This window comes from Heterodontus francisci, chromosome 25 (genome assembly GCF_036365525.1).
Source record: "Heterodontus francisci isolate sHetFra1 chromosome 25, sHetFra1.hap1, whole genome shotgun sequence".
NCBI classification, from domain to species: domain Eukaryota; kingdom Metazoa; phylum Chordata; class Chondrichthyes; order Heterodontiformes; family Heterodontidae; genus Heterodontus; species Heterodontus francisci.
This window is the reverse complement of record NC_090395.1, coordinates 68,673,984-68,693,952: the sequence shown is the minus strand read 5'-3', so window position 1 is coordinate 68,693,952 and position 19,969 is coordinate 68,673,984. Positions and strand designations below refer to the sequence as shown.

The 19,969-nt window shown below is 43.3% G+C and overlaps 1 protein-coding gene across 1 annotated transcript in view; it reads right to left on the bottom strand.

The window, feature by feature from the left end:
• Nucleotides 1-19,969, bottom strand: part of nfasca (neurofascin homolog (chicken) a) — a 191,924-nt gene that overhangs the window by 96,505 nt on the left and 75,450 nt on the right. Inside the window, exons 10-11 of the mRNA XM_068057443.1 lie at nt 5,495-5,606; nt 3,020-3,204 (exon numbers count right to left, since the gene is read on the bottom strand). Of these exons, the coding sequence (XP_067913544.1) occupies nt 3,020-3,204; nt 5,495-5,606 (297 nt within the window). The remainder of the gene's footprint in view (nt 1-3,019; nt 3,205-5,494; nt 5,607-19,969) is intronic.

The window sequence follows — 19,969 nt, the reverse complement described above, 5'->3', positions numbered from 1 at the left end:
GCTTGGATCGCGTAAGTAGTGGGGCTGGTGGGGGGGGGGGTGGGGGGGGGGTGCATCGGAGATGAATCTTTCAAATTTCCTCCCCCCAGGTCCCTGAATTTATGCAAACTTACCACTTCTTTGGAAATTCCTAAGACATTTCTGAAGACTTGGGGGTCTACTCCAATCTAATGGGCTCAAAATCGCCAATTATCAGTCTCGCTTAAAGGGATTGAGCATGAATGGTATGTGGGAAGTAGAAATGCCTCAAGGAACATAGGAAGAGGAGGAGGCCATTCAGCCCCTTGAATCTGCTCTGCCATTCAATCCCTTTGTAATAAAGGCCAACATGCCATTTGCCTTCCGAATAGCCTGCTGCACCTGCATGTTAACTGTATGCGTTCCTTGTAATGAGTACCCCCAAGTCACTCTGAACATCAACACTAAGTTTTACACCTTTTAAAAAATATTCTGCTTTTCAATTTTTATGACCAAAGTAAACAACTTCATACTTCCCTACATTATACTCCACTTGCCATCTTGTTGCACGCTCACTTAACCTGTCTATATCTCTTTGCAGCCTCTCTACATCCTCCCCATAGCTTACCTTTCCACCAAGTTTTGTATCATCAGCAAACATAGATGCATTGTGTGCTTAGAACAGGGGGAGGTCCATGTGTCTCCTAATGGAGGCCAATGTGAGAGATTTTTACCTTAAAAGGTAGCTCTCTGGAGAGGGGGAAAGATCACGAGAACATCACAGAAAAGCAGTCCAGCCAACGCTGTGAAAAAAAGTTCAGCAAAAACAAGGAAGGAGCCCTGCTGAGAATTCCAAACTTCAACCTGGTGCAGCAGAGAAGTGAAAGTGATCACCGCCTCCAGTCTGAAGTCTTAACCACCAGAAAGCTATAAACACCCAGGCCTGCAACTTTAAAAGAAACTGTCCTCTGAGAATATTCAATAAGTTTACCATGAACCCCGAATATCTACCTCACTTCAAACCACTTACTCTTTTCCTAGTTATCTATCTATCCTTATGTGTGTGTGCATGTCTGTGTGAGTGAATGCGTGCATGGGTGCACTTGTAACCATTTTGGAAATGATTATTGTTCAATAAATAGTAAATTTTCTGTTTTAAACCTATAAGAAAACCTGTCACTGTCTGTTTATTTGACAAATAAAACACAAGGGGTTAAAACACTAGTGATAAAAACACTTGTTGTGGTCAGTTGGGAGGTGAAAAATGAAAACCAGCCATGCCATCATTGATCTGACCATAACACTCCTCTCTTTCCAAGACTCTAATGCCTTCCCTAATCAGTACTGCCACCCCACCTCCCTTTTTTCCTTCCCTATCTGTCCTGCACACTTTATATGCTTAAAATTAAGCACCCTGTCCTCACCATTTTTAAGCCACATTTCTGTTATTACTACTACATCATATTCCAACATGGCTATTTGTGCTTGTATCTCTTCAACTTTATTCATCACACTCTGTGCATTTACCCTTATCCAGCAAAAATCTATTGACCGCAGCCTTGAAAGTGTCAAATGTCCCCCAGTATCCAAACCTTTTCGGGGAACAGAATTCCCACGTATTTGTGTGAAAAAGTCCTTCCTGATTTCCTTCCTCAAATGACCCAGCTCTAATTTTAAGATTATTCCTCCTTGTTCTTGATTTCCTCCAACAGAGGAAATAATTGTTCCATATCTATCCATCAAATTCTTTAAACATTTTAAACACCTCCATCAGCAAGGTTCCTTCGAACAGCCCCTTCCAAACCCGCAACCTCGACCAGCTAGAAGAACAAGTGCAGTAGATGGATGAGAACACCACCACCTGCAAGTTCCCCTCCAAGTCATGGAATTATATTGCCAATCCTTCACTGTGGCTGGGTCAAAATCCTGGAACTCCCTCCCTACCAACACCACATGGACTATATTGGTTCAAAAAGGTGGCTCACCACCACCTTCTCGAAGGCAATTAGGGGTGAGCCAGTGACACTCAAATCCCACAAATGACTTAAAAAAAAAACCTCAATCTTCTATACTTACAGGAATACTTGCAAAGCTTTTACAACCTGTTCTTCTAATTTAATCCTCTAAGGCCACTGAAGGTGACACACTCATTAGGGTGCTGCTCATTGTTGGGGCAAAGCAGGGGAGGCTTTTCCTTGCATTTAACCAGTGCAGCATCTGATACACAAATATTTGATGCTGAAAATGGGACAAAGAACAGAAAGCAAATTCCATTGCTCAGCACTGACATCTCTCCGAAAACTCTCCAATGATAAATGAGAAGTAGATTATCTCATTCGTAGAAACAAAAAACAAACTTCTGTGTAGTGTCACCTCTAAATCCTTTATCACTTGGTAAATCCAACTTACTTTCAATAGTCTGGGAGGTCCAACCAGTTAATCTACATTGAGGGCTGAATGGCCTAATTCTGTGCTGTCTCATTCTATAATTCTATTGAGAGCAGTTTCTTGGCTGACCAGAGCTAAGCTGCAATGGAAGCTCTTCCCAACCAACTGAGATCTAAATTGAAATTAATTCTCATTGAAATGTATAAAACTCATAGAAGGCTTGTCAGGGTAGATGCTGAGAGGCTGTTCCTCCTATCAGGAGAGTCCAGAACAAGGGGGCATAGTCTCAGGATAAGGGGCCAGCATTTAGGACTGAATGATGAACTAGTTCTTCACTCAGAGGGTATAAATCTTTAGAATTCTCCACCCCAGAAGGCTGTGGATGTTCAATCATAGAGCATATTTAAGACTGAAAGTGTTAGATATTTGAGATTAAGGGAATCAAGGGGTAAGGGTATAGGACTGAAAAGTGGTGTTGAGAGAGTAGATAAGCCATGATATTAAATGGCAGAGCAGGCTTGAGGGGCTGTATGCCCTGCTCTTCCTCCTAATTCTAAAGTTCTAAAGACAAAAGAGATGAAAGTAAAATCAAATGCAACAGCACGTAGAAGGTGGGGTGGGGGTAGAATGGAAGCTGGGGCAGTGACTGTAGGGTTCTGAACAGAGTCATTACCTTTCACTCTCACTGTGATGGTGTGTCTTATGCTTCCCATTTTATTGGATGCCAGGCAAAAATACTCGCCCGAGTTTTCCTCAGAAACATCAGTGATCCTCAGTGTCTTGTCGAAGTTTTCAATTTGCACCTTTGGCCAGGGCAGTTCACCGCCTTTCTTGTACCAAACAATATCTGGTGTGGGCCTGAAAAGGAGAGGAATTAATTCAGAGACACAGAACAATGGGTTGACCTCATTTGACCCTGAAGACGTTCAAAGCTTAATAATGGGTTGGCATTGGCTCTGTGGGCAGCATTTTTGCCCGAGTCAGAAGGTTGTGCATTCAGGTCCCACTGAACTACAGAGTTTTGAACACAACAATCTAGAGTGAGACTCCAATGCAAAGGGAGTGCTGCATTGTCGGTGATACCTTTCTGATGAGATGTTAAACCAAGGCCTTGACTGCTCTCTCAGGTTTATGTAAAAAATCCTAATGTATTATTCCAAAGAAGAGCTGGGAACATATCCCTGAGGACCTGGCCAGTGTTTAGACCACAACCAATATCACTAAAACAGATTATCTGATAATTATTGCTGGTTGTGGGATCTTGCTGTGCACAGACTAGCTGCCATGTTCCCTGCATTACAACAGTGACTATATTTCAAAAAGTGCTTCATTGGTTGTAAAGTGCTTTGGGACACCCTGAGGTTGTGAAAGGCGCTATAGAAATGCAAGACTTTCATTCTTTACTTTGAAACAGAAAAGATTCAGTCACAGTCTGTTCAGGGTGAACCAGCGTTGCCAACCTTCCAGGACTGGCCTGGAGTCTCCAGGAATTAAAGGTTAATCTCCAGGGCAATGCTGCGAACACCATCCAGGAGAAAAATCACAGGGACAATAAATTTTTTAAAAAATTCTTTGACCATTTTTGTTTATTTGTTTTATAAATATTGGAAAAAAGGCTATCTGATGGTGAATTATCATTCATTTGGGTAATGAGGAGTCCACGCTTTCCAATTAATGTGTAAAGGTGGGTGGGTTGGGGAGGGGAGTCGTGGCTATGGGGCGTGGGGGTGGGGCAGTTGGTGGTGGAAGGTCATCAGAGTTGGCATCGCTGGGTCCACTTGAAAAGGTACAATCCACAGGTAGGTCCAGGTAATCACAAGCTGGGTAACCCCATCAGTTGGGAATCACAGCTTGAAAACTTGCGATTGAATCTCGGCACAGTTCACAAGGGCCTTTTATCACCCTTTAAACAGGTCCCGTATCTTAGGATTTCAGGGAGACAACAAAGACACAGAGTTATGACTGCCACTTTGTGACTATCCCTTGGCTGTTCAGCAATGTGAATGGGACCCAAGAGAGATTTTATGCTCATTGCAGATTGACGTCTGCAGCTAGTATCTGTCCGTCTCGAGGTTGTCTAAATCTTACATTTTGCAGAGTGATCTGGCATTCCTCATGCAGTCAATATACCACAGGTGTAGGCCACAACTGTCAAGAAGCAGGGACAGGATTGCTTTGGTTGCTATGTTTGGCAACATCTTAAATGTACTCAAAAATAAAGAGAGAGAGACCATGGAGTCCCTCACACCCTCCCACGGCCCTGACGTTTGTCCACACAATTTTTGGGTCTTTATTCAGTAGCGAATGGAATTCTTTATCCATTGAAAGCTGGGCAGAGTTTTGCTGGGTCCAATGGCCTTCCTTAAACACACTCCCTTGATAGACAGCAATACTCACCTATTGCTCCAACACACCCTTTGCCCCCAACTAGACTTCTTCCACAGTGCGAAGTACTTGTCCAACATTCTAGATCATCGCAACACTCCCACTGCTCCCTGCGACAAACAGTGTGATCCCACGAACCCTCCTCTCCATCCAGGAATTTCATGTGCTCGGGCTCTTTTCTAACTGGTAGAGGAGATCCATACTGCATTTATTCATGGAGGGTGTGGGGGAGGCGGTGGTGGAGTGTACTTGAAACAGTTACTGCTTATCTCACTGAGGTCTCCTCTTCACCATAATACGCATCCGCCCATGGATGGGTGTGCATACCTGCACGCACATGCAGGTAGACACACATACACACATTTACACACACACACACACACACACACACACACACACACACACACACACACACACACACACAGACAATTTAGCTAGCATCAGCAAAAGTAGCTATGAAGCTGACGGACTGTTGCAAAAAAAAAGGTTCACTAATATCCTTGACCAACTTCCCTGACTCAGTATGGGCTATATGTGACTCCAGTCCCACACCAATGCGGTCAACTCTTAACTGGCTTCTGAAGTAATATTTTGTTGCATCAAACCACTGTCTACAGCTGTCTACCCACCACAAGAAGGCCCACCATCACCACCACCTTCTAACGTCAATAGGAACCAGCACTAACTCCATACTCTCCCTTGCCAATGATGCCTATAGCCCAAGAATGAATAAAAATGTAGTTAGAGCCCTGGTTTTACATACACTCCTGATGCGATGCATTCCAGTAAAAGGTCTTCTCCTCGTAGAATAATCCTACTGCTGGATGTCCCTGTTGGTGACATGAATCTTGGGATCTGCTCTGTGACTGGTCGAGCTGCAAACAAACACGTAAATCAATGAGTTAAAATGCCAAAATCAGAGGAAAGCAACAGCAGAAAACAAATACCCAGTGAATGGCTTTAGATATTACTAGTGAAGCTGCTGTTAAATTACCTGGTTAACTGTAAAGAAGGCAAGGAACTGCATTGATTCAAATGTTGAAAAACACAGGTCAGATGTTTAAAGGCAGCGGCTTATCCGGGTTGTACACAGAAGAGTTTTCATTTATTTCATGATGCAGACACTACTTTTATAGCTATATATCAGAAGTCTTACATGCAGCACACACTTCCTGTAAGAGACACATTTACTTCCGGTCACATTTTAGCCATCATACTTTAGCACCTGATTTGTTGTGAGCAAGTTCCACAAGTTCCAGGAAGATTCAGGGGGTATAATAGCATAATGGTTATGTTACTGGATTAGTAATCCAGAGGCCTGGACTAATGTCCTGGAGATATGAGTTCAAATCCCACCATGGCAGCTGGGGAATTTAAATTCAATTAATTAAAAATAAAATCTGGAATTAAAAAAGATGGCATTAGTAACCATGGCAATGAAATTACTGGATTGTTATAAAATCCATCTGGTTCACTAATGCCATTTTGGGAAGGAAGTCTGGTTGACATGTGACTCCAGACTCTCAGCAATGTGTTCACTCTTAACAAGCCGCTCAGTTGTCAAGGCAGCTCCCCACCACTTGCCCAGGGGCAATTAGGGAAGGCAATAAAGCTGGCCTTGTCAACAACACCCATTTCCAATGAATTAAAAAAATTGCTATTTGTGGAGAAACACTGAACATCCCTCTGCTACTTCAATGGGAATGTTAAAAGGTTCACATCTTCATTTAAAATGTGGAATACTTCAGGCAGCACAAGCTTTGTGCAACAATAGAAAAGGGGGAAAAAAAAGCAGAGAACATGGGGAATGGGCGAGGGAAAAGCAAAAGATGAAAAGTAACCTTGCCTGGATTAAAGGAAGGAAGAATTGGTAAATAGAACAGTTGATTGGCAATGGGAAATATCTAAATGGTAGATGGAAAAGGGACAAATCAAGTACAGCAAAAGGGGGTGATTTTGAAAGTTTGAGTTTCAATATGAGTGGATCAAATTTGAAATTAAAAATTATTTTTAATTCTCACAGACAGATAATATAAAGATGAAAGCCAGGACAAATATAAATAATCTAGGTAAATTACAAAAAAGACCAGAAAGACTAGGAGCGAGCGTGAGAGAAAATACGCATTAAAAAATTAAAAGTAATTTTTAAAAAATCATTCGGATACAAAGGGAGTTAAGGGATATGGGGAAATGGAGTTGAGGTAAAATATCAGCCATGATCTTTTTGAACAAAGAACGAACAAAGAAAATTACAGCACAGGAACAGGCCCTTCGGCCCTCCAAGCCTGCGCCGATCCAGATCCTCTATCTAAACATGTCGCCTATTTTCTAAGGGTCTGTATCTCTTTGCTTCCTGCCCATTCATGTATCTGTCTAGATACATCTTAAAAGACACTATCGTGTTCGCATCTACCACCTCCGCTGGCAATGCGTTCCATGCACCCACCACCCTCTGCGTAAAGAAATTTCCACGCATATCCCCCCTAAACTGTTCCCCTCTCACTTTGAACTCGTGACCCCTAGTATTTGAAACCCCCACTCTGGGAAAAAGCTTCTTGCTATCCACCCTGTCTATACCTCTCATGATTTTGTACACCTCAATCAGGTCCCCCCTCAACCTCCGCCTTTCTAATGAAAATAATCCTAATCTACTCAACCTCTCTTCATAGCTAGTGCCCTCCATACCAGGCAACATCCTGGTGAACCTCCTCTGCACCCTCTCCAAAGCATCCACATCCTTTTGGTAATGTGGCGACCAGAACTGCACGCAGTATTCCAAATGTGGCCGAACCAAAGTCTTATACAACTGTAACATGACCTGCCAACTCTTGTACTCAATACCCCGTCCGATGAAGGAAAGCATGCCGTATGCCTTCTTGACCACTCTATTGACCTGCGTTGCCACCTTCAGGGAACAACAGACCTGAACACCCAAATCTCTCTGTACATCAATTTTCCCCAGGACTTTTCCATTTATTGTATTGTTCACTCTTGAATTGGATCTTCCAAAATGCATCACCTCGCATTTGCCCTGATTGAACTCCATCTGCCATTTCTCTGCCCAACTCTCCAGTCTATCTATATTCTGCTGTATTCTCTGACAGTCCCCTTCACTATCTGCTACTCCACCTATCTTAGTGTTGTCTGCAAACTTGCTAATCAGACCACCTATACTTTCCTCCAAATCATTTATGTAAATGATTATTGAATAACGGAACAAGCTCAAAGGGCTGAATTGCATACGCAGATTTCTTTATGTTCTTAAAAGACTGGGTAAGAGCAGGGCCATGAAACAGAGAGTGAAGAAATGAGAGAGCCTTTAAATACCTTGCCTTAGTTTTCACAAGGGAGATGGGGATTGGGATTGTAGATCGACCAGAGATGAGTGTGGAGATTATTAATTAGAGGGGTTAACCTGCTCCAATGTGAGGTAGGCAGATCACCAGGACCTGATAATTCACATGCCATGATTCCGAGGGAAGAGACAATTGAGATTTTTATCATAAATTTTGAAAATTATGTGGAAAAGGAAAATAGTGCCAAAGGACTGAGGGAGTGTCAAGTGGTTTCTTAGTCTCACATCAGTTGTTGGCAATTTGTTGGAGTCCTAAATTCTGGCCCCATGAAGGCCAGAGAGCTGACAGATGACCAGAATTTGTGATGGAGCTCGTATCCACTTGGATTCTGCCCTGTTTTGGTTGACCAGCCATCTTCCAGCTGGGGCTTTTTGAAGGAGACGGACGATCGCAAATCTCGGTGACATCGTGACATCTTGACTTTCCTCTGAGCAGATGGGCTTGAGAAGTTTTTGAGATGTATGTGCATTAACTTACTCAGAACTGATTGAAACAATAAGTGATTAATAAGCACATCAGAGTTATTTAGACAAGTTGCTTGGATAATTGGATAGCTCTTTCAAAGAGCACGATGGGCTGAATGGCCTCCTTCTGTGCTGTATCATTCTATGAAATAGTTGTTATGTGAGTGGCATTGGACAGGTTGAACACTGGGACAACAGAGAAAGGGTCATTTGAGTTCTGAAAAACAATCATATATGAATGGGTACTGGGTGTGACAGTATTAAAACTGAAAATCCAAGGAAGTGGATACTCAAAGATCCTCACTGTTTCACCTTCGCAACGGTAATACATTTTTATCAACTGGAAATTTAATCCTGATCGTGGAGCAATAACTCAAGCCAACTTTGCCATTATTTTGCCGTCTAAGAGGCAGTGCTGTGTAAAATTGGCTTAAATCCAGGAAAACTCCGATCACCGCTGAATTAATGGGAGCGGAGTAATAATTAATTTCTAATTATTTTAGGCGACAGTAATGTCAGAGCAGTGCAAAAGTCCCAGAAATGTAAACCCTGACACAGCGCATGGAATGTCACTTACTCCATAATTTCCTCTTTCTTTTACAACGTTTAAGGTCCCCTATGACATCAGTAAGAATGGTGCAAGACCGCAGGAAATCCTGGGCGGTTAGATTCAGGGTTAAACCTAAATATACAGGTAATTCCTCTTAGTTAAACCCATAAGGAATTCGCAGACAGGCAGCAATGATTATAATGTTTACAAACATTAGATATCAAGACAGACTGAGAGAAGACGATAGGCTCTTAGTGGAAAAGAGATTAAGAGATTGGACAGGATCCAAGTCTTTAGTGAAGGGAACTGAAAAGGTGAAGGTTGGTAAATATAAGGTGGTCACGGGGCATGATTCTATCCTTAAGAGAAAGAACTCGCATTTTTATAGTGCCTTTCACATCCTCAAGACATCCCAAGGCACTTCACAGCCAATGAATTGTTTTTGAAGTGCCGTTGCTGTTATAATACAAGCAAATACTTTCTTTTAAGAGCAGCCGTATCGGAGAGGCTGCGAGGGAGGAAAGAATGGCATTGCTTTTTCCCCCTCCCTACCCTGTATGTCCCTGGCCTCTGCCTGACAGAGAACACAAGATCAGCACGTGCAATGCACAGGAAAACTGTAAGTAAGTACATTCCCTGCCATTCTGTGTCACAATCCTCCTGAAGCATTACCAAGATACAATGACAAAAGGAAGACAGCAATCAATAACGACTTATATCGCAATTACAGTATTAGTAAGTTATTGGGTTAACAGTGACGGCATCCCATTGAGCTGATCCACACAAATTATGTAATTAATTAAAATATTTAAACCTCTAATGGATTTCCAAAAGGCATTTGATACAGTAGCACATAACAGGCTTGTCAGCAAAGTTGAAGCCCATGGAATAAAAAGGACAGTGGCAGCATTGATATGAAGTTGGCTGAGTGGCAGGAAATAGAGTACACGAGTACATAAGAACTAGGAGCAGGAGTAGGCAATTCAGCCCCTCGAAACTGCTCTGCCATTCAGTACGATCATGGCTGATCTCATCGCGGTCTCAACTCCACTTTCCTGCCCATTCTCCATAACCCTTCAACCCATTACTAATTAAAAATCTGTCTATCTCCTCCTTAAATTTACCCAATGTCCCAGCATCCACCGCACTCTGGGGTAGTGAATTCCACAGACTCACCACCCTTTGAGAGAAGTAATTTCTCCTCATCTCTGTTTTAAATCTGCTACCCCTTATCCTAAAACTATGACCTCTTGTTCTAGATTGCCCCACCAGAGGAAACATCCTCTCTATGTCTACTTTGTCAATACTACTTTGTAGTGGGGAAGAGTTATTTTTCAGACTGGAGGAAGGTATATAGTGGCGTTCCCCAGGGGTTTGTACTAGGACCACTGCTTTTCTTGATATATATTAATGACCTAGACTAAAGGGCACAATTTCAAAACTGGCAGATGACACAAAACATGGAAGTATCGTCAACTGCGAAGAGGATAGTGATAGACTTCAAGAGGACATAGACAGGCTAGTGGAATGGGCGGACACGTGGCAGATGAAATTTAATGCAGAGAAGTGTGAAGTGATACATTTTGGTAGGAGGAATGAGGAGACGCAATATAAAATAAAGGATACAACTCTAAAAGTAGTGCAGGAGCAGATAGACCTGGGGGTTTATGTGCACAAATTATTGAAGGTGGCAGGGCAGGTTGAGAAAGTGGTTAAAAAGGCATTTGGGATACTGGGCTTTACAAATCGAGGTACAAAAGGAAGGAAGTTATGATGAACCTTTATAAAACTCTGGTTTGGCCTCAACTGGAGTACTATGTCCAATTCTGGGCACCCGCACTTTCGGAAATTTGTGAAGGCTTTAGATAGGGTGAAGAAAAGATTTATAAGAATGATTCCAGGGATGAGGAACTTCAGTTACAGGGATATATTGGGGAAGCTGGTGCTGTTATCCTTAGAGAAGGTTGAGAGGAGATTTGATAGAGGGGTTCAAAATCACTAGCCGGAGTAGATAGGGAGAAATCGTTCCCATTGGTGGAATGGTCAAGAACCAAAGGACACCAATTTAAAGGTGAATGGCAAAAGAACCAAAGGTGACATGAGGAAAAACTTATTTACACAGCGAATGGTTACAATCTGAACTGCACTACCAGAGAGTGTGGTGGAGGTACATTCAATTGTGGCTTCCTAATTGAAATTGGGTAAGTATCCAAAAGGGAAAAAAAATTACAGGGCTACGGGGTAAGGGTCAGAGTGGGACTATCTGATTTGCTGATATCTTGTCGTAAACATTTACTAAAGAAACACAAACAAAGAGATTGACCCTCCAACCCAGACTGTATGGAAGATTTGGTCGAGCACACACAATGGGGTGGGATTTTATGTAGGCCACCAGCTGAAGAGCCAGTGAGAGCGAGTGCGATTGATAATCAATGTTGTGGATTTGCACACACTAAGGTCAAGCTGACACAAACACACTCCAGCTAGAATCACTAGAGAGAGGGGAAACCTCATCCCATCCGATGGGATCAGATTTAGACCCAAGCTTCAGAAGTAAAAGGACAATGTCCAACTGGACTGTAGCATCCACTCCTCTAGGTGCAGAATTCTTGCTCAACAATTACATGGTTAAAACATGAACAAAAGTTAAGGATTTGAATCCAAGAGTGAAACAGAATCTGATTCCCATTCATTGAGCGTAGGTTTCCACATACCAAGTCTATGAATGACACCCACTGGGATCCTTTAACCAACAGTGGGCCTCAATAGACTTCCATGGTGATATGACTTCTTCTAAAGGTCAGGGGAGCTCTTTTCCTTCAAATATATGTGGGAGACAATGTATTGGAAATAATTGCAACACAACACTCTTCTCCTTTAAGCAATTTAATTATACCTATAACTAGATTTCAGCTCCTCCCACAGTGCTTGCCTTTGTGTGTAAGCTACAATTCCATAACTACTTACTGTCTCTAACTTCAGGATCTACTGTATAGATGTAGGTCAAAAAATTACTCTTATATAATGTTTTTCACACCCTCAGGATGTCCCAAAGCACTTTACAGCCAATAAAGTACTTTTTGAAGTGTAGTCACTGTTGTAACGTAGGAAGTGCAGCAGCCAATTTGCACACAGCAAGCTCCCACAAACAGCAATCTGAGAATGACCAGGCATTTACAGTGATGTTAACTAACGGATAAACATTGGCCAAGGCCAATAACAGCCCCGCTCTTCTTTGAAATAGCATCATAAGATCTTTTATATCCACCTGAAACAGCAGACGGGGCCTTAGTTTAACATCTCATCTGAAAGATAGCACTGGAGTGTCAGCCGAGAATTTTGTGCTCAAGTCTCTGGAGTGGGACTTGAACCCAAAACATACTGACTTAGAGGTGACAATGCTACCCAATGAAACACAGCTGGTGCAGACAGACAGTCAGTCTGTTCCAAGCATATATTAAAATGGAATCTGTACCATCTCAGTTTAAATGACATTATGAAAAGTCCACAGCATAGGAGCATTAGGAACAGGAGGAGGCACACTTATTTTGTCTGATAATGCTCATGCAAAGTGTCTTGAGACATTTTACTCTGTTAAAGGAGGTATATAAACGCAAGTTGCTGTAGAATTTTAGACAGTGCCTATATTTCTCTTCAGTTCCAGATTGTTAATAACAGCATAAGAACATAAGAAATAGGACCAGGAGTAGGATATTTACCCCTTCGAGACTGCTCTGCCAATCAATAAGATCATGGCTGATCTTCTACCTCAACTCCACCTTCCCGCAATATCTCCATATCCCTTAATTCCCTTATGCCAAAAATCTATCGACCTCTGTCTTGAATATACTCAATGACTGAGTATCTGCAGTTCTCTGGGGTAGAGGAAAGAAAGACTTGCATTTATATAGCACCTTTCACGATCACTGGAAATCTCAAACTACTTTACAACAAATGAAGTACTTTTGAAGTGTTGTCATTGTTGTAATGTAGGACATACAGCAGTCAATTTGTGCACAGCAAGCTCCCACAAACAGCAATGTGATAATGACCAGATAATCTGTTTTTGCGATGTTGATTGAGGGATAAATATTGAATTCCAAAGATTCTCAAACGAACAGCCATTTTAGTCTAAATCGGACTGGCTCAGAGTCCCAGAATTCCATGCAGCTTTGATGTCATATCCCATTAGCGATTCACAGAGCTATTTTAGTTGAGCACTGATGTTCGATCTAAAACTATCTGGCTGGGCGAGATCATGAAGAATTATTCCCCTCACTCAATTTTAATTGTCTATTGGCTTTAGACCCCTTTCCCCATGTTGCATCCTCTTGTAGAATTGGCAGCATTGGGGTCTCTAGGAATTAAAGATTAATCTCTTGGGCACTGCTATCAATGAAATCATTGGGGAATAGTGGGTGTGCTTTATTTTCATTTTCTTTGAACATTTTTGTTTATTAATGGGAAAAATATTGTGCGGAAATCGAGATTGTTGGCAGGAAATTCATGTGACAAAAACTCCAGGAGTACATCCGACTAGAGTTGGCAACCCTAGACCCATAGGTGAACAGCTGCTGTCTCGTCTCTGCCTGTAATTATGTAATTTTCTGCTCGCTACTGGGTCCAAGTGGACATTATTAGTTGCCTTGAATTTGAATCCCTCCTCTTGGAGACCACCATAATGAAATGTGCAAGACAGGTGGGAAAGCCAGAGGGGTGATCTGATTGAGGTGTTTCCTATGGTCAAAGCAGTTGTTAGGGTTTCCTCCAGCCTCACTATTTCCTCTGGTGGGAGGAGTCCAGAACAAGGGGGCATAGCCTTAAAATTAGACCTGATCCTTCAGGAGTTATGTCAGGAAGCACTTTGTCACACAAAGGGTAGTGGAAATCTGGAACTCTCTTCCTCAAAAAGCTTTAGAGGCTCAGGGTCAATTGCAAACTTCAAAGCTGAGATTGATAGATATTTGTTAGGCAAGCATATTAAAGGTTATGGAACCAAGGTGAGTAGATGGAGTTAAGATACAGATCAGCCATGATCTAACTGAATGGCAGAACAGTCTCTGCAGGCTAACTGGACTCCTCCTCTTTCGATGTTCAACCCCATCTAATGGCTCCACAATGCAGGGTGTTGGTACAATGAGCAGTGCTGCATCACAGGACTGCCATGGTTTGTAGACTGTTTGGCGGGAGAGAATTCTCTCGTCATTTTGCTAATTTCCTTCCTCTCGGGAAGTGGGCTGCTTGCTGATGTGCAGCTCCACAGGTGCTGGCTGCCCTCTGGTACCCTGCCCAAGAAACCACTGCGAAACCCGGACAGTGAATGCTGGAAGGCTATTTAACTGTGGGGGCATCACAGCGGAGTCTGCTCTCAATAAATACACATGTGCATTTTTCAGTAGCTGTCAAAACTGAATTGCAAGCAGAAGCAGGGCCCCTGGCTGATTGTTCCCCCCCCCCCCTCTCACCAACAAATCCTGAGGATCAGTGCTCAGTTGTCCTTTCTTAAATTCTGTCTCAGACGAAATCAGCTGACTCAGTATACACTGCTTGGCTGAGCTATTCACTACCTGAATCAACTTTGCCATCCAGGGAACAATAGCTTGCATTCTTAACCAACTCATTTTGGGAGTCGGAAAGATCAATAAAGCCCAAATTTGAGACTGGTCCTACTCCTGCTCCTGTACTCTTACATCCCCTGCAATGTCCTCTCTTTACCCGAGTTCAAATCCCACCATAGCAAATCGTGAAAAGGAATTATAGTAATTTATGGGCTAGCACCAGAAAAATAAAAATGACAGGAAAGTTGCTGGATTGCTAATAATAAACTGATTGGTTTGTGAATGCACTTTGGAGAAGGGGCCTGCTACCCTCGACCCGGTGAGGCCTATATGCAACTCCAGTCCGACATGGTTTTTTTTTTCATTCGTTCAGGGGATGTGGACATTGCTGACAAAGCCAACATTTATTGCCCATCCCTAATTGCCCTCAAGAAGGTGGTGGAGTTGTTTCCTTGAACTGCTGCAATCCATGCGGTGTAGTTACACCCACAGTGCTGCTGATGGGTAGTATATGCTGCATTATTCCATTCTTAGAATGTGGGTAAATATACCCACATTCCCTTAAAGTTTTGAAAGCAAAAACCATGTCCTCGTCCACCGCTCTCTTCATAGTCTTGCACCTCTCAACCTCCATTGACCTCTCACATGCATCCTCTGCATTTCCAACTCGTCTTTCCTTTCAAGCACTTATCCCTCAGCAGCACGGCCTGCCTCACGCTCTCCTTAAACCTCACTACCCTTCTTCCCTCATTCAAAAGACACACACAATCTATTTCTTTGGCCATTCCTTTGGTCCCTTTCCGTAACTCTACTCTTGTCACTGCTCGCTGTTGGTTTTTCTCTCTGGGACATCTGACTACGTAACCCTGTTGTATAAATACCAGTTGTAGTTGGCTGAAAGGAGGAATCATTCCAATCAGACTTGTTCAGGGCTGTTCCATGAGGTTATAGGCATTTATGCTTCTTTTCCATTTATGGATTGGAAGAGGTTACAAAAATGCACCTTATTCTCCAGTGCCACATATTTTCCAGCAAATACAACTCTCAGGATTCACTGCAGTCTGGTACATTAGGTTAAGATACAAGTAGGTTGAGTAAGGGATTAGAGGGTTAAAACACAAAATTCTCTAGAAGGTGCCATAACTCACCACCAGACAATTCAGTTTCATTCAGAATAGTTGGCACAGATTCATAACTGATATCCACTGTAACAAATAAAACAACATGAGCGTGCGAAACTAGGCAGGAGAACTGTAGGAATGGGGAACGGAGAGGGGAGACAATATGGAAGAGAGAGGACATAGACAAGTGTGTGTAAGGGAGTTATAGACATGGAGGCTTTGCAGGGGGAAAAGAGGGTTCAGAAGAGGACATGGAAGGGGACACAGAAGAGCAGCAGGAAGTAGGGGACTGAAAATCCAAGGAGTGGAAGGAATTGGGGAGGATCATGCAGGCAGAGGCACACAGAGCATGAAAGCATTTTAGTCACAGAAAAGTAGGCAAGGAGAGAAGGAAGGTAAAGGATGGGGAAGTTATCAAAACAATTAAACACGCATTGGGAAAAGCATCTGTCCAGTGATACATTACTGATCAGTGAGCTGAATATCAACTATCGAAAGACATTTCATATTAAAACAAAACTGGTGAGCAGCAATATTTCAGTGTGATTAAAACTGAATTAAAATCTCAAAACAGCAGTGTGACCGAGCAAGGCAACTTTATGAGAAAGAACTCAGACAGAAATAGATCCGACACTGATAAGTAACATATCCCAAGGCTGGAATTTTAAGTTGGGTGGGAGGCCCCGCCCACCAGCTGAAAACTCAGGGGTGAGCCCACCTCTGCCGGACCAGGGGAGCCATGCCAGGATTTTTCACTCCCCAGGCCCTTAACTGGCCTTGGGCGGGACTTCCACCTCCTTGAGGCAGGAAGTCCCACCTAATGGAGCTGCCAGCCAATCAGCGGGCCAGTAGCTCTTAGTTGCAGTGGCGCCACTGGGAGCAGTGGCCACTGCTGGGACTACACCCAGCCAACTGAAGCAAAAGTAGGTTTTTGAGGCCTCGCCAGGGACAATCGGCTGGGTCCTGGTGAAGCAAGGGGGCGGGGGGGTGGTGGGAGGAGGAGTGCTGTGTGGTGGGGTCAGTTGGGTCTTGGGGGGCGGCCCACTGTGGAGCACAGGGTTTTCGATCAGCAGGGCCAGCCCAAGCTGGCAACTGGTGGTGTTTTTGGGGCCTTTGCCGTCTGCCCACTGCGGGTAAAAAACCAGCGGCGGCGGCAGGAGGAGGCCCTTAAGTGGCTGTTAATTGATCACTTAAGGGCTTTGATTGGCCTGGGGCGGGCGGGTCATTTCTCACCACTGCCGCCCATGTGAAATTGCAGCAGGGTGGGAAGGCATTGGGAATGGCCCCCCCACTTGCTGAACAATTTTCTGCCCGCTTGTTGGGGGGCCATAAAATTCGGGCCCAAGTCTTTCAGTGGGGGGGCGGGGGGCGGTGTAGTGGGAGAAGATTGTGGAGAGAGTCCTTTGTCTTCAAAATGGTTGAAAGGAAAATAAACTGGAGAATCATGGGAGGAAATGTGAAGGAAATGGCACCCCCCCCCCCCCCCACCTGCCAAGGTGAACCCTTCACTAATGCAACAAGAAGCATTCCAGTACTCATTCCAGATAAACTTCAGTTTCAATCTCACCAAAATGCCCCGAGAAATTATTCTAAAGGTACATAATAGAACTTGGACCTTCAAGTTGCATCATTGCCTCTGAGTGAAGTTGGGTAGTGGACAATATTCAGTATCTTGAGCATCAACAATGGGCTAATTGGAAACAGGATAACAGGATGCCTGGTTCTGGATCTTAATATTCAAATATCAACAGGAGTTTCCTGATTACTCTTCCAGTTGGCAGAAAGCATCTTTACACATTTGTCTGGAGCTCTCACCGATTTCATGCCAAAGTTACGGCTTTCGATCAGGAGAAACCTCAAGAAAATTCCTGGCAACTGTATTTTGATCACAAATTCCATACAATGAGAAGGAACTGGGAATTGTTGGGCCTCTGAAACTCTACCAATTGAAGTGAATGGATGGGATTGTATCTGTTGGAATTCGATAAAATATAAGTGCATGGGAAGAGGCTCAAAAACTCAAAAGAACTGAGGTGAACAGGAAGGAGTTTAATCTACTGAAAGTCAACCAATTGAGACTGAGGGCAAATAGGTTTGATCCTTTGAATTTCACATAATGGAAGTGAATGGAAAAGGATTTTGTCCATTGGAATTTTATGCAACAGGAATGACTGAAAAGAGGCTTAGTTGTTAGAATTTTATAAATGAAAATTAATGCAATATGTGCACACGGCTCTGAGCTACATCTGTAAGTGTTGAGAAATATAGTTCAGATAACTAATGATGTTACTTTTACAATGCGTTATATTTATACAGAGCTTTTAATGTAATAAAATGTCCCAAGGCACTTCACAGGAGCATTATGAAACAAAATATAACACCAAGCTACATAAGGAGATATTAGGTTAGATGACCAAAAGCTTGGTCAGTAGGTAGGTGTTATGGAGTGTCTTAAAGGAGGAAAGTGAGGTAAAGAGGTGGAGAGGTGTATGAAGGGTTTTTCAGAGCTTAGGGCCTAGGCGACTGAAGGCACAGCCATCAATGGTGGAGTGATTAAAATCAGGGATGCATAAGAGTCTGGAATTAGAGAAGTGTGGACATCTCAGAGGTTTGTGGGGCTGGAAGAGATTACAGAAATAGAGAGGGGCAAGGCCATGGAGGGATTTGAAAACAAGGATGAGAATTTTAACATCAAGACAATGCTTGACCGGAAGACCGGAATTTGGACGGCACAGTGGCGCAGTGGTTAGCACCGCAGCCTCACAGCTCCAGTGACCCAAGTTCAGTTGTGGGTACTGCCTGTGCGGAGTTTGCAAGTTCTCCCTGTGACCGCTTGGGTTTCCGCCGGGTGCTCCGGTTTCCTCCCACAGCCAAAGACTTGCAGGTTGATAGGTAAATTGGCCATTGTAAATTGCCCCTAGTGTAGGTAGGTGGTCGGAGAATTGTGGGGATGTGGTAGGAAATATGGGATTAATGTAGGATTAGTATAAATGGGTGGTTGATGGTTGGCACAGATTCAGTGGGCCGAAGGGCCTGTTTCAGTGCTGTATCTCTCTATGACTCTAAGCCAGTGTAGGTCAGCAAGCAGAGGGGTGATAGGTGAATGGATCTTGGCGGGAGTTAAAATATAGGCAGCAGGGTTTTGGATGACCTCAAGATTACAGAGGGTAGAATGTGGGAATAGTCAAGTCTAGAGGTAACAAAGACGTGAATGATAGTTTCAGCATCAGATGAGATGAGGCAGGGATGAAGTTGGGCGATGTTACGAAGGTGGAAGGGATGGCACAAATATGAGGTCAGAAGCTCACCTAGGGATCAAATGTAACACCAAAGTTGCGAAGCCTGACTGGAAGAGTGTAGCAGCCTAGGTTGATAATGTGCATTGGTTGCTAATGTGTCACACCAATAACACAAGTTCAGGCTTCTATTCTTTAGAGAAATCTTTAAAGCATTCTGCACAGCATTTTCAGAAGTGATATTTGTTACTCGTTGTGAAATGTAGGCTGACAGAAAGGGATACTGTGTCACACAAGTCCATCCATCAGACGACTACTGATAGTTGTCTTCGAAAGTACTTACTGTGATTGAGAGGTTTAAACTCTTTTGTACAGTTTGTGCATCTCCTATAAAATGCATTTCGAGCGAGTTCACGGTAAAGCTCTAACCTACGTCCCCTCAAAATAAACATTCAGTGTTGATCACTGGGTTGCTGCATTCACTACCAATGAGGGCTGAGGTCTACATTGCCTCCTGTTGACTATGAAGAGGAGTAATGTTGCCCCGAATCTCAAGTGAGAAAGCCTCATTTTATCCTATACCTATCTAGTGCCATAGATCAGTGCCATCTAACCAATAATGTGTGGATAAAGAGCTGGTGTTTTCTTAAAGTTTAGCAATCAATGGTTGACTGATCAGACATGGTGGCCAGGGATCGGGGGGGGGGGGGCGGGGGGGTGGGGGGGGGGAAGATTGTAAACAGGTTCCCACAGTTGGAAAAGCAGCTCAGAGAAGTTGTCTCCTACAAGGGATTGAGCAGCTGTGAATGGACTCACTGGAGAATCTGTCAGAAGCAGGAAGACTTTTGTGCTCTTAACAAGTGAACTCTTTGCTGTTGGAGTCAGCCAAGAAGGAAATGGGAGTGTGTTTTTTTAAAAATTTGAAGTATTTCTGCCACTTTCTTCCTGTTCCT